General features: G+C 35.3%; 1 protein-coding gene across 1 annotated transcript in view; it reads left to right on the top strand.

Annotated features, from left to right (window-relative positions):
- The window catches only part of LOC133329652 (dystrophin, isoforms A/C/F/G/H-like), a 412707-nt gene that overhangs the window by 134794 nt on the left and 250154 nt on the right, over nt 1-27759 (top strand). The window contains exons 13-14 of the mRNA XM_061538128.1: nt 9823-9986; nt 10436-10541. Of these exons, the coding sequence (XP_061394112.1) occupies nt 9823-9986; nt 10436-10541 (270 nt within the window). The remainder of the gene's footprint in view (nt 1-9822; nt 9987-10435; nt 10542-27759) is intronic.

Raw genomic sequence — 27759 nt, 5'->3', positions numbered from 1 at the left:
TGCTAAATTTCGTGCAAATCGAAAGATATATAGGGATTTTAGTGCCATATTTACCTCAAATCGGACGAAAATATATATGGGAGCTATATCTAAATCTGAACCGATTTTCAGGAATCTTAACACACATCATTCTATACCCAATTCATTACGCTGTGCAAAATTTCGTGCAAATCGAAAGATATTTAGGGTCTTTGGTGCACCATTTACATTAAATCGGACGAAAAAATATATGGTAGCTATATCTAAATCTGAACCGATTTTCAGAAAACTTAACATACTTCATTCTAGACCTAATACATTACGCTGTGCACAATTTCGTGTAAATCGAAAGTTACATAGGGACTTTGGTGCCTCATTATACCCTACACAACTATGTTGTCAGGGTATTATAGCTTTGTGCAGCCCCAAGAGTTTGTAACGCCGCGAAATATTGGTCCTAGACCCACCTTTAAGTATACCGATCGTCATATCTCGACTAGTTGAGTCGATCTAGACATGTGTGTCCGTCCGTCCGTCCGTCTGTCCATTATATTTTGTAAACACGATACAGGCCACAGTTATGGACCAATCTTCACGAAATTTTGCATGTAGGGTGGGTTCTGGCCAATGAAGACCCCTATTGTTTTTGGTAAAGATCGGTTAATATTTAGGGGATTAAATGGACCAAATACTTAATTTTTATCGGTTTTTCTGGTCGTTCTAGAGGCCGCAATTATGACCCAAACATCGCGAAATTTTACATAGAGAAGGGGATCGGGCCAAAGAATAAGCTTGCCTGTTTTGATAAGGATCGGTCAATATTTAGCGGGTCAAATGGACCCTGACTTTTGTGTGAAAAATTACAAAATTTGTATTCTATAGCGTATAGATTTACCCCTGAAGGACATAGACCCGAAAAGTTGTTGGTATATTCAAGGACAGTGGTTGACCTTTAAATTGATACCAATTATATGGTTGTATGTACTCAGATGTGGGAGTTACACTTAAACATTTACAGGTGCTTATGTATTCAGATATTATTTAGTAAACCTTTACCACACTAGAGGGCGGAAATATAGCGCTGATCGCTTTAAAATGTTCCATGAAGTTCCAGTTATGGTCAAGGATAACGCCTAAAATTTTCGGTGATGATCAGATTATTATAGTGTGATGAAGTGGACCGAAAACTTAATTTTTTGTATTTTTTCGAGTCGATCTATAGGCTCCAATGGGAATAAGAACATCACAACACAAGGGAAGGGAATCTGGACAAGTAATTAGAAGGGCTGTACTGAAAATTAGTAATAATTGTCGGCCTCTAGGTGGTCCAGATGGTTCAAATATAGAACCGCAGAAAGTTTGCTTTACGTGGTAGTTGTGTAGGGTATCATATGGTCGGCCCCGTCCGACTATACTGCCCCGCTCACTGGTTTACCTTAAATCGGACGAAAATATATATGGGAGCTATATCTTAATCTGACCCATTTTTTTCTAAGGCATTTTTGTGCCCTATTTACCTTAAATCGGACGAAACTATATATGGGAGCTATATCTAAATCTGAACCGATTTCATCAAAACTTCGCATACCTTAGTCTGGACCTAATTCAGAACTCTGTGCAAAATTTTGTTCCAATCGGACAAATATTGGGAGTTTAGTGCATCATCACCTAAAATCGGACGAAAATATATATGGGAGCTATATATAAATCTGAACCGATTTCAACAAAACTTCGCATACATAAGTCTGGACCTAATTCAGAACACTCTACAAAATTTTGTGCCAATCGGACAAATATTGGAAGTTTGGTGCATCATTCACATAAAATCGGACGACTATATATATGGGAGCTATATCTAAATCTGTACCGATTCCAACAAAACTTCGCATACATTAGTCTGGACCTAATTCAGAACCCTGTGCAAAATTTTGTGCCAATCGGACAAATATTGGGAGTTTAGTGCATCATTCACATAAAATCGGACGACAATATATATGGGAGTTATATCTAAATCTGTACCGATTCCAACAAAATTTCGCATACATTAGTCTGGACCTAATTCAGAAAAAGTACATGGTCGAACGGACGGACGGACATGCATAAAGCGATTCAGAAAGTAATTCTATGCATTTTCTCAAAAGGAACCATGGGTCTATTTCGTTTCCTTTTGCTTGTTACAAACATATGCACAAAGACATAATACCCTGCACTACAGTGTGGTGAAAGGTATAAAAATCCACGCCAAATGTAGGCATTGAAAAATTAATTTTAAACCAGGGAGCGGAGCAGTATAGTCAGACGGGGCCGACCATACGAGACCCTACACAACTATCACGTTACTCTAAATTTCAGCGGATGTTTATTCCGAGCCTCGGGAATATTTCGTGATATTTGCACCTTTTACCCGAGGTCAACAGCACCTCTTCCTTACACTGACATATATTCCGAATATTACTAATACTCACTACAGCCCTTCTAATTAGTTGTCCAGATTCCCTTCACCGTGAGTTGTGTTGCGATGTTTGGCTTATAATTCTGCACTATTTTTTTTTTTTGTATTTTATAAGTTTTCGGTCCACTTCATCACAAAGTTATTATCTGATCATCGCTGAAAATGATAGGCGTTGTCCTTGATCACAACTGAAACCTCAGGGAAAATTTCAAAGCGATCAGCGCTATATTTTCGCCCTCTAGTGTGGTAACGGGTTACTAAATAATATTTCAGTACTTAATCACCAGTAAATATTTAAGTGTAACTCACACATCCGACTACATACGACAATATAATTGGTATCAATTTAAAGGTGAGCCACTCCTCTTGGATATGTTATCAACTTCTTGGGTCTATGTCCTTCAGAGCGACCAGAAAAACGGAAAAAATTAAGTGTTTGGTGCATTTCATCCCCTAAAGCTAACCGATCTTTACCAAAAACAATAGGGATCTTCATTGGGCCGAATTCATCCTACATGCAAAATTTCGTGAAGATTGGTCCATAACTGTGTCCTGTATCGTGTTTACAAATTATAATGGACAGACGGACGGACGGACACACATGTCTAGATCGACTCAGCTTGTCGAGATATGACGATCTGTATACTTAAAAGTGGGTTTAGGACCAATATTTCGCGGCGTTACAACTTCTTGGGGCTGCACAAAGCTATAATACCCTGACAACATAGTTGTGTAGGATATAAAAATCCAGTCATTGAAATATAAATTTTGAAAATTCCATAATAAATATAAATCTTAACAATTTAAATTTTCTTTTGATGTAATAAAAAAATCCCACAAAACGACATTCAACATTTTGTATTCAATTATTAAAACCCCAAAAAAAAAGAAGATCATATAATTGGGACATATGTTCTTAACAAGATTGTGACATTTTATTATTGTTTCCGGTTCATGACAATTGTAAAGTACAAAAAAAAAAAAAAAAAGAAAAAACAATGACATAATAAACTAAAACAGAAAACACACACACACAAGTTGAGAACATCTCGACAATTGTGGTCATGTTTGCATCTAAACAAGAAATTTTTAGTTGTAATATTTTGATAGCTTATTGTTGCTGACATGGAAAACCACAATGGCAGAAAAATCTCTCAACATCATTATAGTCCAGTTAGAACAAAACACACACACACAAAAAGGAAATGGTCAAGATTTGTTGTTGGGGAAAATATGTAGTACGCCTTGGGAAAGTGAGGTGTATTTTGGCAAACAAAATTTTGTTATTATGGAGTGTAAGGGAAATTATTTTGGGAATTATGTTTATATCTTTGGATGTCATTAGCCTAATAAGGTTAAGTTTTAGAGTGCATATATTATTTATCAAAGTTTTTTGTTATCCATGTTGTTTTTTGTTTTTGCAAATGAAAATGTTTTTTCTGCCTTTATATGATTTTCAATACAAAACTTTAGATTTTTATTCCGACAAAAAAAATTTTTGACACTGTTTCAAATGAAAATGTTCCGGAAAGAAATTTGTCCATAACCGCCAAAATACCTATAAAGTGGCAGAACGTTTGTAAGGGGTCTATACCCAAAGATCGACTGAGATTTATAATTTTTGGCATGAAGATTTGCTAACCAAAAAATATAAATATAGCCAATTTTGTTGAAAACCCTGATATTAATAGACGGACATGGCAACATCGGCATACACTGTTATTCTGATCAAGAATACGAGCTTCGATCAAAAAATAAAATGTATATTCGGATGTGGTGCCTTCGGATACAAAGCACTTATTCAAACGTTTTTTCCAATCCTAGAAAAACATCTGAGACGCATGTTTTTAGTATAGCCAAAAGGACATATTTCGATTTTTATTTTATCTCCTCAAACGAAGCAAAACAATTTCCTTTCATCGGTCTCTTCAGTTTAGGGAATAGGAAAAAGTCGACGGGGGCCAAATCTAATGGGTACGGTGCTTGAGGCATAATAACGATTTTATTTGTTGAAAAATGCATGATGTGAGCCAAATAGTGAAGAAAACCTTAACATTTTTCCGATTTGGCGAGGTTTTTAATTCTTCTGGGATTCAAACCAAATTTTGCACAACCTAATATTTTAACCATACCCCTGTATAAAGTGGGAAAATTGTATTTATCGGTTCACTCCTTCCAGTACAATTTCATTCAAACTTTGCACATCGTAATATTTTTACCCGGCCTGGATTGAATCCCAAGATGGGACCTTCGGTCCGCTTATTCTGGTACCTTCCACGCCATGAGAAATTTTGCTTAACCAATGGTCATTTGATGACAAATGTTTCATAGTAATACTTCTTTCAAGCCTAATTAAAGTTTGGAAGATGTAACCAATCGGACCACTCTTTCTGGTACCTCCCACCTAAAATTGTAAAAATGTTGCTGAAAATTCATTTTTAATATCACGCGAACCGACTACCCGATTTGAATAATACTTTGCACAACCTAATATTTTAATCATGCCTTTATGACGTTAGAAGGCGGAACCTACCGGTCCACTCCTTTCATTATCTCCCACACCAAGCGTCACCATGGGTATACTGACAGATATTTACAATGAAAATATAGAATTCTTTCCTTTAGGAGGTATCATTATATGGATGAGATTTATGCTGGCCGATATATTTCATTGTCGTCAGGTTCGAGTTTTTTTTATCACGATATCCTTAGAAGGCGGATTGATTACAACAGATGTCTAAATCGTCTTAGAATTCAATACTTTGTAGGTTAAACACTGACTATTTCATGTATCGACTATCCTCCATACTATGGTAGAAAACGCCTATATGGAGACAAACCCAACCGACGGAACAAATCTGATAATTATTTTTAAATAAATAGGGGTTTATATGGGAACTACTCCTAAAAGGGGTCGAAAATCTATAATTTTTGGGAGGGGGATTTGTTACCATATACGACTACAAAATACTAAATTTTAGCGCATTTGGTTGAAAAAACGCGAAAATTGGGTGGTACCCTTATATGGGGGCTACCCGAAAAACTTGACCTATATTTATAATTTTTAGTGGTGAGATTTTCTACCCAATAAGAACTCAAGGTATTAAATTACAGCCAATTCGGTTGAAAAGGTGCTTAAGAACCCCAAAACACCGAAAATTTGGGGGAACCCTTATATGGGACTACCCGAAAAAATGGGCCTATATTTATAATATTTAATGGTGATATTTTTTACCCAATAAGTACTCAAAGTACTAAGCTTCAGCCATTTCGGTCAATAATGCGATAAAACCCCCAAATACAGAAAATTGGGGGGTATTGTTATATGTGGGCTACCAGAAAAAGTGGATCTATATTTAAACAAATTTTGGTGGGGAAACTTAGTACTCAATAAGAACCCAATGTACCAAATTTCAGCGAAAACCGTTGAAAAACGCGCTCAATACCCCCAAAATACCGAAAATTTGGGGGGTATCCTCACAAGGGAGCTATGCCTAAACGTGGACCGATATAGCCCATCCTCGAACTTGACCTGCCAGCAAACCAAATCTCAATTCGTTTAGACGCTAGAGTGATAACAACAGATAGAAGGACATATATTAGGTTGGGGAAAAATAAATCCATTAGACCGGTAGTCGAAAATATCGAGCATGTTGGCAGTCGTAACATCATCCAGGAGCTAAAAATCGACTATAAAACTGTTTTAAACTATTTACACAAAGCTGGATTCAAAAAGAACCTCGATTTTTGGGTATCACACCAATTAACACAAAAAATAGAATGGAACGAATTTCCATCTGCGAAGCCTTGGCCAAACGGAATGAGATAGACCCATTTCTTAAACGGATGGTGACTGGAGATGAGAAATGGTTCACATGAGAAATAACCTTGTGCAAAAACGACCGTGGTCAAAGAGCTGTGAATCACATAAAACGCTCAACTCATAATAAAAAAATCATTCATTTGGTGGATTGGGAAGGGGATTTTTTATTATGAGTTGCTTCCATATGGCCAAACGCTAAGTTCTGATCTCTACTGTCAACAACTGGACCGTTTGAAGATAGCAATTGACCGAAAATGGCTAGAATTGGCCAACAGGAGTGATGTCGTGTACCAACAAGACAACGTTAGGAGCTTTGGGATGGTTTAATGGATCCGCCATACAGTTCGAAAGTGGCACCAAGCGATTTTCATATCTTACTTGCATTGCAAAATTTCTTTAATGATAAAAAATTGGTATCTAGGGATGATTGTGAAAATCGACTACTAGAGTTTTTTTGCAAATAGAGATCAGGACTTCTATGAGAGAGGTATTATGAAGATAACTTTAAAATGGCAACAAGTCTTCAATGTGCGAAGAATGATTAAAATACGCTCTTTTTCACGAATGCTCACGGGCGAGAATTCGAATGTTTTCAATTTATCGCGAATGATAAAGTTACAATAAATGAACAAGCATTTGCAATCTCTCGCGGATGTTCGCATTGTACGAAAAAATCACGAACGATAAAATTTCGCTGCAAGCGTCGTCGATTCATTCTTTCGCGAGCATTTTTTTGCTGAAGAACATTCTTTTGAAAAACTCAAAAAACAAATGTTCGCGAATGCTCGCGAGCACTGTTAAAAACAACAACACACAAAAATATCATAAAAAAGTAAACACACACAACGAATGAATGTGTGTGTGTGTGTGTAGCAGAAAGTGTGTGGAATAACAAAACACATGCCCAACAACTATTGAGTTCACGACGTTAGTTTATTATTGTCGTTGCCTTTTTGATCATTCGCGAGAATTCGGGAATGTTTGTTTTCATTCGTGAGAGAATGTCAGAAAGAATTTCAAACACCAACAGAGCACACAACGTTGTTGTGTGCTCTCGCTCGTTATGTGTGTGCGAACATTCTTTGGCGAATACTCGTTTGGTAAAGAATTTATCACCATAAATTCATTCGTAAGTAGATTCGATATAAGGAGATGGTTTTGAAACCATATACACATGTGTACGAAAAGTACTATATGGTACTATATTTGGTACAAATTTAATTTAGAGGTACAAATCGAGCTGGAATCCTAAAAATTTATATTAACATTACCGTCGGAGTATAGGATTGGGATATGTACGTAGTTTCGGAAATTTGTTACTTATGTGTGCGAAAAGTACTAAATCGTACTATAATCGGTACAATTTGGATTTGGGTGAATCGATAGAGCGGGAACAATAAAATTTGGAGTCAGGATCACTGTAGGGGTATAGGATTGGGGTCAGGACTAATTTTAAGACATTATTACTTATGGGTACTAAATGGTACTAAATTTGGTACAATTTGAATTTTAGGTGAACCAATTGAACTAGAACCATGAAATTTGGAGTCAGGATCATTGTTGAGGTGTAAGATTGAGATATGTAGGGAGTTTTAAAAATTTGTACTAATGTGTACTAAATTTGGTACAATTTAAATTATCGGCGAAGCGATGGAATTGGAATTCTGAATCTTTAATTTAGGATCATTGGGGGGAGGGGTGTTGGTTTGAGTTAAGTAGGAAGTTTTGGAAATTCGTACTAAATGGTACTAAATTTGGTACAATTAGAATTTTAGGTGAACCAGTAAAGCTAGAATCATGAAATTTGGAGTCAGGATCATTGTTGAGGTGTAAGATATGTAGGAAGTTTTAATTTTTTTTTTTTTTTTTTTTTGGAGTCAGGATCATTTTTGAGGTGTAAGATTGAGATATGCAGAAATTTGTGCTAATGTGTACTAAATTTTGTACAATTTAAGTTGTGGATGAAGCGATAGAGTTGGAACCCTGAAATTTAGATTTAGGACTTAGGATTGGGTATGTATGAAGTTTTGGAAATTGGTACTACTGGGTACTAAATTTGGTACAATTTGAATTTTAGGCGAACCAATAGGGGTAGAATCATGAAATTTGGAGTCAGGATCATTGTTAAGGTGTAAGATTGAGAAATGTAGGAAGTTTTAGAGATGTGTACTAATGTGTACCAAATTTGGTACAATTTAAATTGTGGATGAAGCTATAGAGTTGGAATCCTGAAATTTAGATTTAGGATCACTGTGGGGGTGTTGGTTTGGGTTAAGTTGGAAGTTTTTGATATTCGTACTACTGTGTACTAAATTTGATACAATTTGTATTGTGGGTGAACCGATAGAGTTTAAATCCTGAAACATGAAATTAGGATCACAGTGAGGGTGTATGATTGGTGTATGTGTGTTAAATGGAACTAAATTTGGTAAGATTTGGATTTAGGTGAACCTTCAGAGTTCAGATCATGAAATTTGGTACTTAATGGCATTCAACTAAATGATACTCAATTTTGATTTAAGTGAATCTATATTTGATTTGAGTACAAAGTGTAAGAATTGACACCAAATTTAGTATAGAGGTAGATTTCTGTTGCGATCGGAATGGGTACGTAGGGTTGAGATATAAAGGTAGATTTGAAAAACTTACTAAAGAGAACATATGTACTAAATGGTTCTAAAAGTTTAATAATAATATGGTCGGTATAGGGTTTTAAATACATCCCACATTCGCTAACACAGTAGCGGGTATATGCTAGTAATTATAAAAGCTATTCGTTTTCAGTTTCTAAGCGATAACGTTTTTTCACTTTCATCTCATTCCACAATTGAAGCTGTGCCAATTGCAAAGCTGTTCTAGTTTATGTTCTCGCTTTTTAAAGCCTTTCAATGAATACGCTCCCCTATCTTAGAAATGTGTTATATTATTCATTATTAGTAAATGATGAAATGTGTTATGAGTACCTCTAGAATCCTTTTGAAATATTCTCACGGTATACACTTACTCAAACGATTGATAATCAAAGATTAAATGATTTTATTCAGAGGGTTTAAGGACCTCTCAATGCATTTGAAATGGAAAATAGGATTATTATTTGCTACTGTAACCAGTAATCGATTTTTTATACGCCATATCATTTCTCAAACCTTTAGAAGATTTGCAAATATAGGATCTATTTATTTATACAATTATCCTTACGAAGTTGTTATACAAAGTCCCTTATTCGTTAGATTTCTGCTATGATATTATTTCCTTCTAATTAGAATGTAATGATACCATTAATAGAATCAAATTATTTACATAAAAAATTAATAATAACTAAACCATTTAAAAAGCCAAAGACCGTCATTAAAAAAAAAACTGAAAGTACCAACAAAGCAATTAAAAAATACAAAAAAATAGACAACCTCCATTAAGAAGTCATGCTTCTGATGATATCTATCCTCCTGTCTGTTTCCAGTCATTGAAGTGAAAAGAAAAATCAATTTCATGTAAAATTATTTCCTGTTTACCGATGTTGATGTTGACGTTGTTTTTGTTTTCTTTCTTTCTTTTTTCTTCATTGCAGAATATAACGACGAACCCAGCGGCACTGGAGCATTGGCTGGTAGCTTTGACAAGTCCGTTTTGCAAATATCCGATTGGTTGACGTGGGAACAAAACATGATTAAAATCCAAAGTGTGCCAGTCGATGATGTCGATGCCGTTCGCATGGCCATAGAAAAGCAGGAGGTAAGCCCGAGTAAAGCAAATGGATTCTACTTTATGTTGTTGTTGTTGTTTTGCTATGTACAAACTAACATCATTCCGAGACATCCTTTGACTGACTAACAGTTTTTGCTAACTAGGCAAAGCGAAACACAACAATAACAAAACAAAACTTTTTTCCTTTTGGCACGCACATCCATAAGAGATCTGCCTTTACTCCCCTGGGCGGGGTGGGAAATTAGCACAAACTTTAAATTAAAAAAAAAAAATAAATAAACCGAACGAACGAACTATTGTTTAGTTGTTGGTATTATTTATATGATGTTATTGTTGTTGTTGTATTATTGTTATTTTTGCTTTCCCTCCACTTTGTTTTGATTATCCATCCATCCAACCATCCATCTATCCGACCATATTCATTCATTTATCCAATCCATCTATCGTGGTTGTTGTTTTTTTTTTAATTTTTGCAGAAAGTTTTGCATGAACTGAAAATGAAAAAACCGCAACTTAATGAGCTGGTCCACACGGCGGAGATATTAAAAGGCGATACCAAACGTCAACAATTACAGGAGAAGGGTGAGTACAATAAATCGATTTTTTTGCTAATTTATTCATTGGGAACCATTTATTTTCAATTGGGAATTCACAATGTGTTGTACTATGAGGCTTATTGTGTTCTACTGTCCCATTGACTCTAGCCATATGTGACTTCTAGGGATCATATAGGAAAGATTGTATTTTAGGTATTTTTATTGAATTGAAACTTGTCCTAGCTATGTCTTGAATTCTACTAAAGCATGCTTTGGGTTAAATATCATCTTCCCTGAATAAGGCAATACAACATGCATTACAAATACGACAACTGCATTCGAACATTAATTGTATGAATTAAAAAAAAAACAATTTAACGCCAATCACGCAGCTTATTTCATCATGAAACCCTAATTCAGCTGGGCTGAATTGAAGATTTCCTATAGAAATCCTAATTCAGCCAGGCTGAATTGAAGTTTTCCTCTGGAAATCCTAATTCAGCCGGGCTGAATTGAAGATTTCCTAAAGAAATCCTAATTCAGCCGAGCTGAATTGAAGATTTCCTATAGAAATCCTAATTCAGCCAGGCTGAATTGAAGATTTCCTATAGAAATCGTAGTTCAGCCAGGCTGAATTGAAAATTTCATATGGAAATCGTAATTCAGCAAAGCTGAATTGAAGATTTCCTATAGAAATCCTAATTCAGCCGGGCTGAATTGAAGATTTCCTATAGAAATCCTAATTCAGCCGGGCTGAATTGAAGATTTCCTATAGAAATCCTAATTCAGCCGGGCTGAATTGAAGATTTCCTATAGAAATCCTAATTCAGCCGGGCTGAATTGAAGATTTCCTATAGAAATCCTAATTCAGCCGGGCTGAATTGAAGATTTCCTATAGAAATCCTAATTCAGCCGGGCTGATTTGAAGATTTCCTATAGAAATCATAATTCAGCCGGGCTGATTTGAAGATTTCCTTTAGAAATCATAACATATTCATTGGGAAGCATTTGCTTTCAATTGGGATTTCACAATGTGTTGTACTATGGGGCTTATTATGTTCTACTGTCCTATAGAAATCCTAATTCAGCCGGGCTGAATTGAAGATTTCCTCTAGAAATCCTAATTCAGCCAGGCTGAATTAAAGATTTCCTATGGAAATTCTAATTTATCCCGGTTTAATTGAAGATTTCCTATCGAAATCCTAATTTAGCCCGGTCGACTTGAAGATTTCCTATAGAAATCCTAATTCAGCCGGGCTGAATTGAAGATTTCATATAGAAATTCTAATTCAGCCAGGCTGAATTGAAGATTTCCTATAGAAATCCTAATTCAGTCAGGCTGAATTGAAGATTTCCTATAGAAATCATAATTCAGCCAGACTGAATTGAAGATTTCCTATAGAAATCCTAATTCAGCCAGGCTGAATTGAAGATTTCCTATAGAAATCCCAATTCCGCCTTGCTGAATTGAAGATTCCCTATAGAAATTATAATTCAGCCGGGCTGAATTGAAGATTTCCTATAGAAATCCTAATTCAGCCGGACTGAATTGAAGATTTCCTATAGAAATCCTAATTCAGCCAGGCTGAATTGAAGATTTCCTATAGAAATCCTAATTCAGCCAGACTGAATTGAAGATTTCCTATAGAAATCCTAATTCAGCTGGGCTGAATTGAAGTTTATTTATTAAAATCATTGTTCAGCTATACGAAGTTCTGTGTTTTCTCCTTTATCAAGCTTCTTTCTAAACTGCCGAACCTTTCAAGGTCTTAAATACAACAATAAGTGCCTTATTCCGGCAAACAAGAAGGTTACACACAAGAACACATAATAACACAACACAAATACAATAATAACAAATAATGACAAAGACAGCAAAACAAGACAAGCAACAGCAGCAGTTCCTCCAGCGCTCCTCTCCCCCCTTTGGTTGTGGTCTTACAACGACCAAAACGAGTGTACAAAGTTCAAAAACACAAGCTTGACACTTGAAAAAAAGAGTGCACACAAACAAACAAAACAATCAAATAGAACAACAGCAGCAACAACACCACCAACAGCACGAGCAGCGGTAGTGGAAGACCGTGTGGCCATGCTTTTTCACTTGTCAACCATGCTGTGAATGGTACTCTAACGTGCCCTATCCTCTATCAAGTCATATTCAACCCAACCAAGAACACCCACATGCGCACTCTTTTTTTCATATGTTTAATGGAGGAGACGGTGGCAGCTACCAACAACAACACTTGCCAGCAACATCCAGTGAGAAATATAAACACACTCCAATGTTTGCAATAATAACAGCAATGGACAACAACCACAACAGCATCAACAATACAGCACGGACAGCCAGCAAAAGAAGAAGGAAGTGCAAAATGTAAGCAAAACACCCGACTAACAGGCACGACGAACACGGAGAGACACACGAACAATCACCCAGCCCACCCACATGTACACAAGACAGGATGTAACAGAATGTGTGTGTTCAGCCCATTTTTGGTTTGTTTTGTTTATTAAGGAAATAAAGAGAGTGAGACAAGGGCGACTAATAAGAAATAATGTTATAATAAGTGTGGTAAATAAAAAAAAAACAGCCAGAGAGCTCATCATCTCAGTAATCAAAACTACAGAGAGTTTGAATGACTCTCAGGTTTGGTGAGACATTTCACTCTCTCATCAATGTTTTCACCTCGTATTTTAAAGGCATGCGCCAAAGAACAGCCTCTCCTTGTGTTTACCGTTACATCTCTCATTTTTGTTCTCCCCCACAAAACAAACAACCAACAAAAACAAGTCCTCCATTTATTTTGGTATTTGTAATTGGTCTCCTTTAGTGAATTTTCCTTGAAGTTATGTGTCAAAATAAACCTTTCACCACTTTTGATTTTTTCTACTTGGCTTTTGTGTCACTTCTGGTTTGTTGACATCCTTAAGGCGTCTAACTCATTTACATACAGCCCGACTGCTTGTTTTTTCTTCATTCGTCTTGTTCAACGAGACAGTTGTCATCTTTTTTTTTAGAGAGAGTTAGAGTTAATTTAAAAGTTTGTGAAATACTTTATTTATTATTAAAATTGTACTTTGTCAGGCGGGGTTCTGTCATTCTTTCAAAGGACGATTAATAATTACGGGAAAAGAGAAAACTGGATTCAGATGAAATGAATTAAAGGATTAATACAGAAGATTTACTATAGAAATACTAATTCAGTCAGGTTGAATTAAAGATATTCTATTGAAATCCCAATTCAGCCAGGCTGAATAGAAGATTTCCTATAGAAATCCTAATTCAGCCAGGCTGAATTGAAGATTTCCAATAGAAATCCTAATTCAGCCAGGCTGAATTGAAGATTTCCAATAGAAATCCTAATTCAGCCAGGCTGAATTGAAGATTTCCAATAGAAATCATAATTCAGCCAGGCTGAATTGAAGATTTCCAATAGAAATCCTAATTCAGCCAGGCTGAATTGAAGATTTTCGATAGAAACCTTAATTCAGTTAGGCTGAATTGAATATTTACTATAGAAATACTAATTCAGTCAGGCTGAATTGCAGATTTCCTATAGAAATCCTAATTCAGCCAATCTGAATTGAAGATTTCCAAGAGAAATCCTAATTCAGCCAGTCTGAATTGAAGATTTCCAAGAGAAATCCTAATTCAGCCAGTCTGAATTGAAGATTTCCTAGAGAAATCCTAATTCAGTCAGGCTGAATTGAGGATTTCCTAAAGAAATCCTAATTCAGCCAGGCTGAATTGAAGATTTCCTAAAGAGATCCTAATTCAGCCAGGCTGAATTGAAGATTTCCTAAAGAAATCCTATTTCAGCCAGGCTGAATTGAAGATTTCCTATCGAAATCCTAATTCAGCCAGGCTGAATTGAAGATTTCCTATAGAAATCCTAGTTCAGCCAGGCTGAATTGAAGATTTCCTATAGAAATCCTAATTCAGCCAGGCTGAATTGAAGATTTCCTATAGAAATCCTAATTCAGCCAGGCTGAATTGAAGATTTCCTATAGAAATCCTAATTCAGCCAGGCTGAATTGAAGATTTCCTATAGAAATCCTAATTCAGCCAGGCTGAATTGAAGATTTCCTATAGAAATCCTAATTCAGCCAGGCTGAATTGAAGATTTCCTATAGAAATCCTAATTCAGTCAGGCTGAATTGAAGATTTCCTATAGAAATCCTAATTCAGCCAGGCTGAATTGAAGATTTCCTATAGAAATCCTAATTCAGCCAGGCTGAATGGAAGATTTCCTATAGAAATCCTAATTCAGCCAGGCTGAATGGAAGATTTCCTATAGAAATCCTAATTCAGCCAGGCTGAATGGAAGATTTCCTATAGAAATCCTAATTCAGCCAGGCTGAATGGAAGATTTCCTATAGAAATCCTAATTCAGCCAGTCTGAATGGAAGATTTCCTATAGAAATCCTAATTCAGCCAGGCTGAATTGAAGATTTCCTATAGAAATCACTATTTCAGCCCGACAGAATTGAAGATTTTCTATAAAAAACCTACGAATGCTTTCTCTGGCAGGCATATCATACCTCGTATTGCTTGTTGGATTGTTATCATACTATTATTTTTATTCTTTGTAATCACTTTGATTTGTCATTTTATTATGTTAATAGATTGTTGTTGTTGTTGTAGTTTTTGTTTTTAATACCAAATTTACATGCTTTTACAAATTGGCATTCATAAAAAGGGATTACACAGAGATATGGCTACACTTTATGGGTTGTTATGTGACAGTTTATTGCAATATGTGAGGGATGGGAAGTTGATAGTAAAGAAGAGGACATTGGGGATTACACGGCAACGATAAACTATGAATTATTTGAAAAAATCTGTTGTAAAATTTTATTTCAGATCAGATGAATGGCGATTTGTATAGGAAATCTTCAAACAAGCCCAGCTGAATTATAATTTTTGTAGAAAATCTTCAATTCAGCCTGGCTGAATTAAGATTACTACTGGAATTCTTCAATTCAGCACACCTGAATTATGATTCCTATAGTAAATCTTCAAATCAGTCTGGCTGAATTATGATTTTTGTAGTAAATCTTCAATTCAGCATGGCTGAATTAGGATTTCTATAGGAAATCTTCAATTCAGCATGGCTGAATTAGGATTTCTATAGGAAATCTTCAATTCAGCATGGCTGAATTAGGATTTCGGCTGAATTAGGATTTCTATAGGAAATCTTCAATTCAGCCAAGTTGAATGAGGATTTCTATAGGAAATCTTCAATTCAGCGTTGCTGAATTAGGATTTCTATATAAAATCTTCAATTCAGCCCAGTTGAATGAGGATTTCTATAGGAAATCATCAATTCAGCGCGGCTGAATTAGGATTTCTATAGGAAATCATCAATTCAGCGCGGCTGATTTAGGATTTCTATAGGAAATCTTCAATTTAGTGCAGCTGAATAAGTATTTCTATAGAAAATCTTCATTTCAGCCCGGCTGAATTAGGATTTCTATAGGAAATCTTCAATTCAGCCTGGCTGAATTAGGATTTCTATAGGAAATCTTCAATTCAGCCTGGCTGAATTGGGTTTTATATACCTTTGCCTTGTTGTTCTTAATAGTGTTAACATGTTATTAATTAGTACCCACACCGCAACCCCAGGTTAAACCACTGCAATTAACCCAACACCACTTTAAGGCTCAAAGGTGTGTCCTGATTCGCTCGGCTATGAAGAAGCCCGCTGATAGTCCACCACTAAAGCACAAAAATTGAAAACAAATTTGTGGCTTTTTTTGATGGGCTGCCTACTTTCCATTTAAGTTGTTGCTCAGCTACATTTACTTTACAACAAAAAATGTTCAGTATTTCCTTTGTTTTTGGTTTTTTTTATTTCGTGAGGGCTGTAAATAATACAGTTCTCCACATGCCTCAACAACAATAATAATAGCAACACAAACCCCAGCTATCCGACCAGCTACAAAGTAAGCAGCACCACTGCCGGTTGTTATTTAGTGCAATCCGCTGGGTTACGGATTCGAATAATGTTTGTGTAACCATTACCAAAAGTTGTGGTTAACTACATGGGGACAGACACCTCCTACACGACACTGCACTGCAAGGAGTTCCTCCAAAAACACCAACATCCAAAAAAAGGAATTCAAACAACAATGTGTGTTGTCCTGCCACAAAAGGAGACACAGTTATCGCAAAGGGTGTGGACTTATGTTGCGTATGTGCACCATTGCTGCTAGTGGGGGTTAGTGAACGTTAATCATACCCAGCATATGTGTGTGTGAATGCGTGGGTGTGTGTGTCCATGAAGGGTACATTGTCCCTATTGTTTGACGAACAAACGGCATTTCATTGAAGGCACACTGGCAGCAGCAACTGACTAAAAAATAAATACGCGTGAATTCAACACGTTCTGCTGCTGCCGTCAAGGAAGTTTTTCTGAAAGGATTTAAATAATTTTTCGTATTGTTCAACACTTCTGTAAATGAGCCCACTTACCCTAACCACCCATCATCCACAAACTGAGTTTTTATGTAGTTCAACGAATTGCCTTAACAATGGCCTTTTATTTGAAATTATTTTACAGGATTGGAAATTAATAGCTGTTTAAAAGTCGTTCGGTGTGAATCTTCTAAATGAAAGCGAACAATACAATTAAACGAGGAGGTCATAAATCACTTAAGCCTGGCTGAATTATGATTTCTACAGAAAATCTCCAATTCATACTGGCTGAATTATGATTTCTATATGAAATCTTCAATTCAGCCTGGCTGAATTAGGATTTCTATAGGAAATCTTCAATTCAGCCTGGCTGAATTAGGATTTCTATAGGAAATCTTCAATTCAGCCTGGCTGAATTAGGATTTCTATAGGAAATCTTCAATTCAGCCTGGCTGAATTAGGATTTCTATAGGAAATCTTCAATTCAGCCTGGCTGAATTAGGATTTCAATAGGAAATCTTCAATTCAGCCTGGCTGAATTAGGATTTCTATAGGAAATCTTCAATTCAGCCTGGCTGAATTAGGATTTCTATAGGAAATCTTCAATTCAGCCTGGCTGAATTAGGATTTCTATAGGAAATCTTCAATTCAGCCTGGCTGAATTAGGATTTCTATAGGAAATCTTCAATTCAGCCTGGCTGAATTAGGATTTCTATAGGAAATCTTCAATTCAGCCTGGCTGAATTAGGATTTCTATAGGAAATCTTCAATTCAGCCTGGCTGAATTAGGATTTCAATAGGAAATCTTCAATTCAGCCTGGCTGAATTAGGATTTCTATAGGAAATCTTCAATTCAGCCTGGCTGAATTAGGATTTCAATAGGAAATCTTCAATTCAGCCTGGCTGAATTAGGATTTCTATAGGAAATCTTCAATTCAGCCTGGCTGAATTAGGATTTCTATAGGAAATCTTCAATTCAGCCTGGCTGAATTAGGATTTCTATAGGAAATCTTCAATTCAGACAGGATGAATTAGGATTTCTATAGGAAATTTTCAATTCAGCCTGGCTGAATTAGGATTTCTATAGGAAATCTTCAATTCAGCCTGGCTGAATTAGGATTTCTATAGGAAATCTTCAATTCAGCCTGGCTGAATTAGGATTTCTATAGGAAATCTTCAATTCAGCCTGGCTGAATTAGGATTTCTATAGGAAATCTTCAATTCAGCCTGGCTGAATTAGGATTTCTATAGGAAATCTTCAATTCAGCCTGGCTGAATTAGGATTTCTATAGGAAATCTTTAATTCAGCCTGGCTGAATTAGGTTTTCTATACGAAAACTACAATTCAGTCTGGGTGAATTGGGATTTCTATAGGAAATCTTCCATTCAGCCTGGCTGAATTAGGATTTCTATAGGAAATCTTTAATTCAGCCTTGCTGAATTAGGATTCCTATAGGAAATCTTCAATTCAGCCTGGCTGAATTAGGATTTCTATAGGAAATCTTCAATTCAGCCTGGCTGAATTAGGATTTCTATAGGAAATCTTCAATTCAGCCTGGCTGAATTAGGATTTCTATAGGAAATCTTCAATTCAGCCTGGCTGAATTAGGATTTCTATAGGAAATCTTCAATTCAGCCTGGCTGAATTAGGATTTCTATAGGAAATCTTCAATTCAGCCTGGCTGAATTAGGATTTCTATAGGAAATCTTCAATTCAGCCTGGCTGAATTAGGATTTCTATAGGAAATCTTCAATTCAGCCTGGCTGAATTAGGATTTCTATAGGAAATCTTCAATTCAGCCTGGCTGAATTAGGATTTCTATAGGAAATCTTCAATTCAGCCTGGCTGAATTAGGATTTCTATAGGAAATCTTCAATTCAGCCTGGCTGAATTAGGATTTCTATAGGAAATCTTCAATTCAGCCTGGCTGAATTAGGATTTCTATAGGAAATCTTCAATTCAGCCTGGCTGAATTAGGATTTCTATAGGAAATCTTCAATTCAGCCTGGCTGAATTAGGATTTCTATAGGAAATCTTCAATTCAGCCTGGCTGAATTAGGATTTCTATAGGAAATCTTCAATTCAGCCTGGCTGAATTAGGATTTCTATAGGAAATCTTCAATTCAGCTCAGCAGAATTAGGATTTCTACAGGAAATCTTCAATTCAGCCTGGCTGAATTGTGATTTATATAGGAAATCTTCAATTCCGCCCAGCTGAATTATGATTTCTATAGGAAATCTTCAATTCAGCCTGGCTGGATTAGGATTTCTATAGGAAATCTTCTATAGGAAATCTTCAATTCAGCCTGGCTGGATTAGGATTTCTATAGGAAATCTTCTATAGGAAATCTTCAATTCAGCCTGGCTGGATTAGGATTTCTATAGGAAATCTTCAATTCAGCCTGGCTGAATTGTGATTTCTATAGTAAATTTTTATTTTGGGTTAGGTGAATTAGGTTTCCAAAAGAAAATATACAATTCAGCTTTGCTGAATTAGGTTTCCTCTAGCTGAATTGTGATTTTTTGTGTTAAATTCGTAAATTTTCTTATTTTGGTGTCTAACTGTGCCAACCGGTTACCAATTAACTGCATTTCTTACCCCATATAACTTAACGCAATTTCAACAACAATACCTCCTTCTTGCAGATCCTTAACCTAAAAATTATCCAATTTTTTTCCTAACACTTTTACGAAGTGTAGCTCCCGGAAAATTCTCTAACACACATTTCGCTTACTTGTTAATCCATAACAAGCATTTAACTTCTCCAAATTTAATCATGAGAGAGGCGGGCCTAGAGGGGCTTGAGCGGGGCTACAACAATGACATAAACATCGCTGAATGCAAAACTACTAACTAACTACCTAACCAGGCGAACAAACTATTTATTTAAGCCCAGGTCTAAATGAATGATGTTGATAATAAGGCTCATTGCAGTTTTCCATGTTGTTGTTGTTCCAACTTTTTCTCCGCACCATGGAAAAGTTTTTCCTTGATGTGTGTTTTAAAACTAACAACGGACAAACGTTCATTGCATCGACGAGCCTGGGTAAATGCCATATTTTTAATTAGAGGATGTTTTTTTGTGCTTTGTTTTCTGAGCTTTAATACAAAACACAAAAATGGGGAGGTAAAAATCCGCAAAATTCAGGCCATAATAGTTGTGCTAGACTTGTAGACATGAGGTATCCTGCAAGTGATTTTTTTCACTCTCTTCCTCTCTCCCTCGTTTTATCCATGCTCTGCTCTCATGTTTACTGACATCCAATGCCTTTAAGCATACAAAATTAGTGTGAATGGCAGGACTCATGTTCGACTAGGTTCCGTCGGACGGGCTACATGTTTATGTGTGTATATTTGTGAGTATGTTTGTGTGTTTTTGTTTATTTTCTTCATTAGTTGGAACATTAGTTTTCGTTGTGCCGGCCGGTTTTCCATATTTCAGCTGCCGAGTGGAGCTATTATGATAACAACAACTAAATGAGACGATTATATTGTTTGGCAGTTGTGCGAAGGGGTGTGGTAGAGCGGAGCTATTGTTAGCAGTGGTAGTATCTTGAAGCCATAATTCACCAAATTAAAAGCTATGCAATATTCAATGGATATTGGCTGATGACAGTCTTCTAACACCCCACTCCCTCCGGCTTGTTATCACTCACACCCGTTCTCTCACTCGCTCTCTCCCACCTTGCCAACTAACAACCTATACACAGACCATGATATCCTGCACTATATCATTGTGGGTAAACTATTATGTTATCACTTTATCTCTACGACCCCCACCCCTTCTCTGAGGCCGATAAAAACTCAACACCTTATTTTTCGAACCAGCCAGCCAGCCATCGAACCAACCAACCACCCACCCTATCCTACCCATAAAAAACAACCGTTATTCACTTCCACTAATAGTCCTTTTCCACTCTATTTAATTGTCAGTATTGTGTAAGGTTTTCACTCCAAGTTTCCTATACACACACTGAGAATGGTGCAGTTACCCTCACCACCTCCTGCTTTTCAAGTCTGCCCTAAACAGTGCCACTGTCATCGGCAGCAGCAGTCAACTTCTTCTTCATCTCCTCTTCCTGTTTTCTTATTCTCTATTCTTTCCTATCAAAGAATGTCAATGGCTGTTAAGTTCCATTAACAAAAGAATTCATTAAATTTAATTTAAGTCTCGATTTTGATTCATAATTTTTCCAGCGTAACAAACAACAACATTTCCTCTTCCTGCTTCGTTGGTTGGTGTCTGGCGTGCTAATTTTTATGAACGTTTTTCCTTAGAAAGTTTTCTTGATTCCTGGTTTGTTGTTGTTTTTTTTTTGTTACACAAAAAAAATATTATTTGTTCACAATATTTCTTTGAAATAGTTTCGAAAGATAATAGCTCTGGAATGTTTCATTATTTTTTTATTTTTGTAAAGGGAGATAACCTTAGGGCGGAGCACCATATATTATGGCTGTTGAACTCACGATAGAGATCCAAAAATTTATCATAGAATTTTATATTATGTTCTTAAAGATATTTTTATCCGCGCCTATGTATAGGAATTGAAAATTGAATTTTAAAAAATCCACGCCTATTTATAGGTATCGAAAATTTAGCCTATAAATACGCATCCAAAAATAATTTTAAAAAATTCACGCCTATATATAATTTTGAAAAATTCACGCCTATATATAGACATTGAAAAATTGATTTTAAACCAGTAAGGAAAGTCGTAAAGTCGGACTGAGCCGACTATATAATACCCTTAACCACTTTGGGTATATTGTACATATGTATCCTTACAATTGTATGTCAATGTTTCCTCGAAGGAACATACTTCTTTCTGCAACCTATGACAAATAAATAATTTCATTTCAGACCGATTTAGAGTCGTCTGCGTACCATGGAGCAAACTTATGGAAAACGATTTGTAGCAAAATTGATACACGCTATGGTGCAACATTTACCTTTATGTAAAAAACGTCGGGTGGAAAACGATTTGTAAATATACATAAGCTATATCTAAATCTATGTAAAATCGATTTTCACGAAACTTAGCACACATCATTCCATACTCAATTCAGTACGCTGTACCAAATTTCGTGCAAATCGAAAGATATTAAGGGACTTTGGTGTACCATTTACATGAAATCGGATGAAAATATATATGTGAGCTATATCTGAATCTGAACCGATTTTAACAAAATTTAACGCACATTGTTCTAGACTTAATTCAGTACGCTATGCCGAATTTCGTGCAAATCGAAGTATATATAGGGACTTGGGTATACTATTTACCTTCAATCGGACGAAAATATATATGGGAGCTATATCCAAATCTGAATCGATTTTCAGGAAACTTGACACACACCATTCTAGACCTAATTTATTACGCTGTGCCAAATTTTGTACAAATCGAAAGATATATAGAGACTTGGGTACACTATTTACCTTAAATCGGACGAAAATATATATGGGAGCTATATCCAAATCTAAACCGATTTCCAGGAAACTTAACACACATCATTCTAGACCTAATTCAGTACGCTGTACCAAATTTCTGGCAAATCGAAGGATGTATAGGGACTTTGCCACACCATTTACATTAAATCGGACGAAAATATATATGGGAGCTATAGCTAAATCTGAACCGATTTTCAGGAAACTTGACACACATCATTCTAGTCCTAATTCATTACGCTGTGCCAAATTTCGTGCAAATCGAAAGATATTTAAGGACTTTGGTGCAGCATTTACCTTAAATCGGGCGAAAATATATATATGAGCTATATCTAAATCTGAGCCGATTTTCACGAAACTTAGCACACATCATTGTAGGCTCAATTCAGCACGTTGTGCCAAATTTCGTGCAAATCGAAGGATACAAAGGGACTTTGGTGCAGCATTTACCTTAAATCGGACGAAAATATATATATGAGCTATATCTAAATCTGAGCAGATTTTCACGAAACTTAGCACACATCATTGTAGGCTTAATTCAGCATGTTGTGCCAAATTTCGTGCAAATCGAAAGCTATTTAGGGACTTTGGTGCACCACACGAAACTTAGCACACATCATTCTAGGCTTAATTTAGTACATTGTGGCAAATTTCGTACAAATCGAAAGATATTTAGGGACATTGGTGCGGCATTTACCTTAAACCGGACGAAATGCCCTGTAGCACAGTGTGGTGAAGAGTATAAAAATCCACGCCTATATAAGCATTGAAAATAATAATAATTTTAAACCAGTGAGTGGAGCAGTATAGTCGGACGGGGCCGACCCTACAATACCCTACACAACTTCCATGAAAATCTAACTTTCTGTGCTTCATTTTTTATAATTTTGAGTTAGTGTGTGCGTGTTTTTTGTCTGAGCAAGAATTTCACGTAGCTTGTTTTATTATCAGGTGATAGTGGCGGTTGGTGGTGGTGCGTTAAATGATATGTTACCCAATCTCCCACCCACATAAGCCAGGCATCTTATCTGCCTAGAGTATCTTATGGCACATTTGTTACTACTTCAGATACTTTTAAATTAATTGTTATGAGGATGAGAACCAGCGGGCAAAAAAAGTAATGAAATAATGAACGATACGCACAAAACATGACAAGTAGGGATGAAACACATGTATCCTCATTGTTGAAAAAAAATATAATTAAACGATGAGCCGACAGGATGATGGAGGCAGGATTTGTACAGGAGGCTGAAATCAGAAATTAAATGAATATTCCAGATTCCTATGATCTAGCAAAAATTTAATGAGGCTCACAATTTCCTTATTATACCCTACACAACTATGTTGTCAGGGTATTATAGCTTTGTGCAGCCCCAAAAGTTTGTAACGCCGAAATATTGGTTCTAGACTCTGGGCTCTCCAGAGGCCGCAGTTATGGTTTGAACATCGTGAAATTTTACATGGAGAGGGGTGTCGGGCAAAAGAATAAGCATGGCTGTTTTGATAAAGATCGGTCAATATTTAGCGGGTCAAATGGACCCAGACTTCTATGTGAAAAATTACGAAATTTTTATTCTGGGCGTACTGATTTTCTAGCCGCTCTAGAGGCAATTATTATATGCAGAACATCACATATTTTACAAGGTGAAGGGGATCTGACCAGTTGTGTAGGGTATCATATGGTCGGCCCCGTCCGAATATACTGCTCCGCTCACTGGTTTTAAATATTTTCTAAATATTTTTAATTTATTTTTTAAAATTAAGAAATAATGTGTTTCCTTGAGCCACTGTAACATTCCAATCCGACAGTATTATTTTATTTATAGCCCATTAAATGGAAAGTGTCTTCATTTTTGTTTTTCGTTGCGGATTTTTATTTTTGTCTTGTCATTATGTTTGCTAATTTCATGCTCTTTATGGGCATATCGTTATTGACATCACAGCATTGCCTGTCACTTGTCATCCATCCTACCCATCCTCTCGATATAGAACACTCACAAGTGAGAACATGATGTTCAGCCTTAACCTACCAAAAAATCGTTATTTGAAATGCATGACCTTTGAGTCTTTTTGTTGAAAAAAAAAACAACAACAACAGCATGGAAAACTTCATGGCATGTGGCTGCTCCGCAAAATGGCATGAAGACAAAAATAAAGGCTGCCAATGCCAATAATGAAGTTATGGTGTTATGTCTATGTGCATGTGTGTGTGTATTTGTGATTGTCATATCCTGTATTCTAAATGGTTATGCTGTTATAACTGAAAATTTCCACTACATTTACTTATCACAATATAAGCTTCATATAGCGCCTTCATGCCGCATCATAATGCAATTTTCTTTTCCTCACAGGACAGGGTTGCCTTTTTTAAATATATTATAGTTTCCCGGAAAAAATTACCACCATTGTCTTGTTATAGACCTTGAAAAAAATATTTTTTATAAAATCCACGCCTTGTTATAGATCTTGAAAAAAAATATTTTTTAAAAAAATCCACGCCTTCTTATATACCTTAATTTTTTTTTAAATCCACGCCTTGTTATAGAGCTTGAAAAAAAATATTTTTTAAAAAATCCACGCCTTGTTATAGACCTTGAAAAAAATATTTTTTACAAAATCCACGTCTTGTTATAGACCTTGAAAAAAATATTTTTTAAAAAAATCCACACCTTGTTATAGACTTTGAAAAAAAAATATTTTTTTAAAAAATCCACGCCTTGTTATAGAGCTTAAAAAAATATTTTTTAAAAAAATCCACGCCTTGTTATAGAGCTTGAAAAAAATATTTTTTAAAAAAATCCACGTTTTGTTATAGAGCTTGAAAAAAATATTTTTTTAAAAAAATCCACGCCTTGTTATAGACCTTGAAAAAAAAATTTTTCAAAAAAATCCACGCCTTGTTATAGACCTTGAAAAAAATATTTTTTAAAAAAATCCACGCTTGAGAAGAAAAAAAATATTTTTTAAAAAAATCCACGCCTTGCTATAGAGCTTGAAAAAAATATTTTTTAAAAAAATCCACGCCTTGTTATGGAGCATGAAAAAAATATTTTTTAAAAAAATCCACGCCTTGTTATAGAGCATGAAAAAAATATTTTTTAAAAAAATCCACGCCTTGTTATAGAGCTTGAAAAAAATATTTTTTAAAAAACTCCACACCTTGTTATAGACTTTGAAAAAAAAATATTTTTTTAAAAAATCCACGCCTTGTTATAGACCTTGAAAAAAATATTTTTTACAAAAAATCCACGCCTTGTTATAGACCTCGAAAAAAAATATTTTTTAAAAAAATCCACGGCTTGTTGTAGACCTTAAAAAATATTTGTTAAAAAAATCCATGCCTTGTTATAGACCTTGAAAAAAATATTAAAAAAAAAATCCACGCCTTGTTATAGACCTTGAAAAAAATATTAAAAAAAATCCACGCCTTGTTATAGACCTTGAAATAAATATTTTTTTAAAAATATCCACACCTTGTTATAGACCTTAAAAAAATATATTATTTAAAAAAACCCAGTATGAAAAAAATATTTTTTAAAAAAATCCACGCCTTGTTATAGAGCTTGAAAAAAATACTTTTTAAAAAACTCCACGCCTTGTTATAGACTTTGAAAAAAAATTTTTTTTAAAAATTCACGCCTTATTATAGACCTTGAAAAATATATTTTTTACAAAATCCACGCCTTATTATAGACCATGAAAAAATATTTTTAAAAAGTCCACGCCTTATTATAGACCATGACAAAATATTTTCAAAAAACCCACGCCTTATTATAGACCATGAAAAAATATTTTTAAAAAATCCACGCCTTATTATAGACCATGAAAAAATATTTTTAAAAAATCCACGCCCCCTTATAGAGAATGAAAAAAATATTTTTTAAAAAATCCATGCCTTGTTATAGACCTTGATTTTTTTTTAATCCACGTATTGTGATATTCTGTAAAATATTTTTTAAAAACCCACGCCTTGTAGTTTTGAAAAATCCACGGCTTGTAATAGTCCTTGAAAAAACCTATTTGTAAAAAATCCACGCCTCACAAAAGCCCCTGAGAAAATATTTCTGAAAAATCCACGACTTGTATTAGTCCTTGAAAAAATATTAAAAATCCTCGACTTGGATTAGTCACTGAAAAACATTTTTTCTGAGAAAATATTTTTAAAAAATCCCCGCCTTTTATTAGTCCTTAAAAATTATTAAAAGAAATCCACGCCTAACTGATGAAAATATTTAAAAAATAAACACGCCTTGCTATGGTCCCTTAAATATATTTTTTTTAAAAATCCAATCTTCCACTCCTCGTAATACATTTTTATTTTTTTTAATCTCCGCCTAGCTTTAGTCTTTTAAAATATTTTGTTTTAATCAAATCGGCAACCCTGTCTTAATATTTACGTTATTTTGATAGGACACTTAGGAAAAAATATTGCATATCCCTGGGGCGCATGAGCAACTCAATAAATGCTGTACATTTTATTAGAGAGAGGAGAGAGAGAGAACAAAAAAATTGTACTCGGGTGGTTGGTGGTGTTTCAAAATATTGTTTATCTTAAATTCTCCCCACACACACACACACACAGTCTCACAAAAAATGAGAAACATTTCCGTATATTGGAATTTTCTTATCAGCATTAAAAGGAAATACTCTCTACTCTCCCTCTCTCTCTCTTCAAATGAGAAAATAAATATAGGTGGTGTTCTGTTCATTTCCCTCATTATAGATTGTTGAGGGGGGATTTCCTATGAAAGGTAGTTAACCCTCAAAAATTGAGGTGTGTTTTCTGCTCACCAGAATACACCACCCGTCTAGCTATCTGTATTAGGGGTTGATTTTGCCAGCAGTTAACCGGCCAACGCCACCGCCAATCTACCAACCATCCGACCTAGGTTCGCAACCAAAGACTAAATACAAAAAAGAACTGCTGTAGTTTAAGATTTTGTCTCGAATGTCGTGAACGTTTGTTTTGTGGGGTATTTTTCATAGAGAATTTTTCACCGCAGACTTGCAGACGTTTTCGTGACGTGCCGTGTTGTGCAGTGCGTTAACACATAAATCCCATAGAATACAATTTTCAATAAAAATAATATTTTAATAAAAAAGAAAAACGGTTGTGATTTTTACAAAATAAAAAAAGAAAACAAAAAATTTATGCAAAAATTCGCTCTTTAAAAAATCTGAAGAAAAGATTTCCCTTGAAAGGAAATAAATGAAAATTTGTTCAAAAATTTTCATCAAAGTGATTGTGTTTTTTCCTTGTTGTGAGCCGTCTGTGTGCGTGACATTTTTTGGCCACTTCGTGGGCTGGTTTGTGTATTTTGTTGCTCTGCATTTGTGTGTTTTTTTGTGTACCGTCTGGTGTGAATCAATATACCGGGAGGGTGGCAATATTTGTTAT

Source organism: Musca vetustissima, unplaced genomic scaffold, assembly GCF_032173495.1.
Source record: "Musca vetustissima isolate MV318-11 ecotype Yass unplaced genomic scaffold, APGP_CSIRO_Mvet_v1 utg4636, whole genome shotgun sequence".
Lineage (NCBI taxonomy): Eukaryota > Metazoa > Arthropoda > Insecta > Diptera > Muscidae > Musca > Musca vetustissima.
This window is presented reverse-complemented; position numbering and strand designations above follow the sequence as displayed.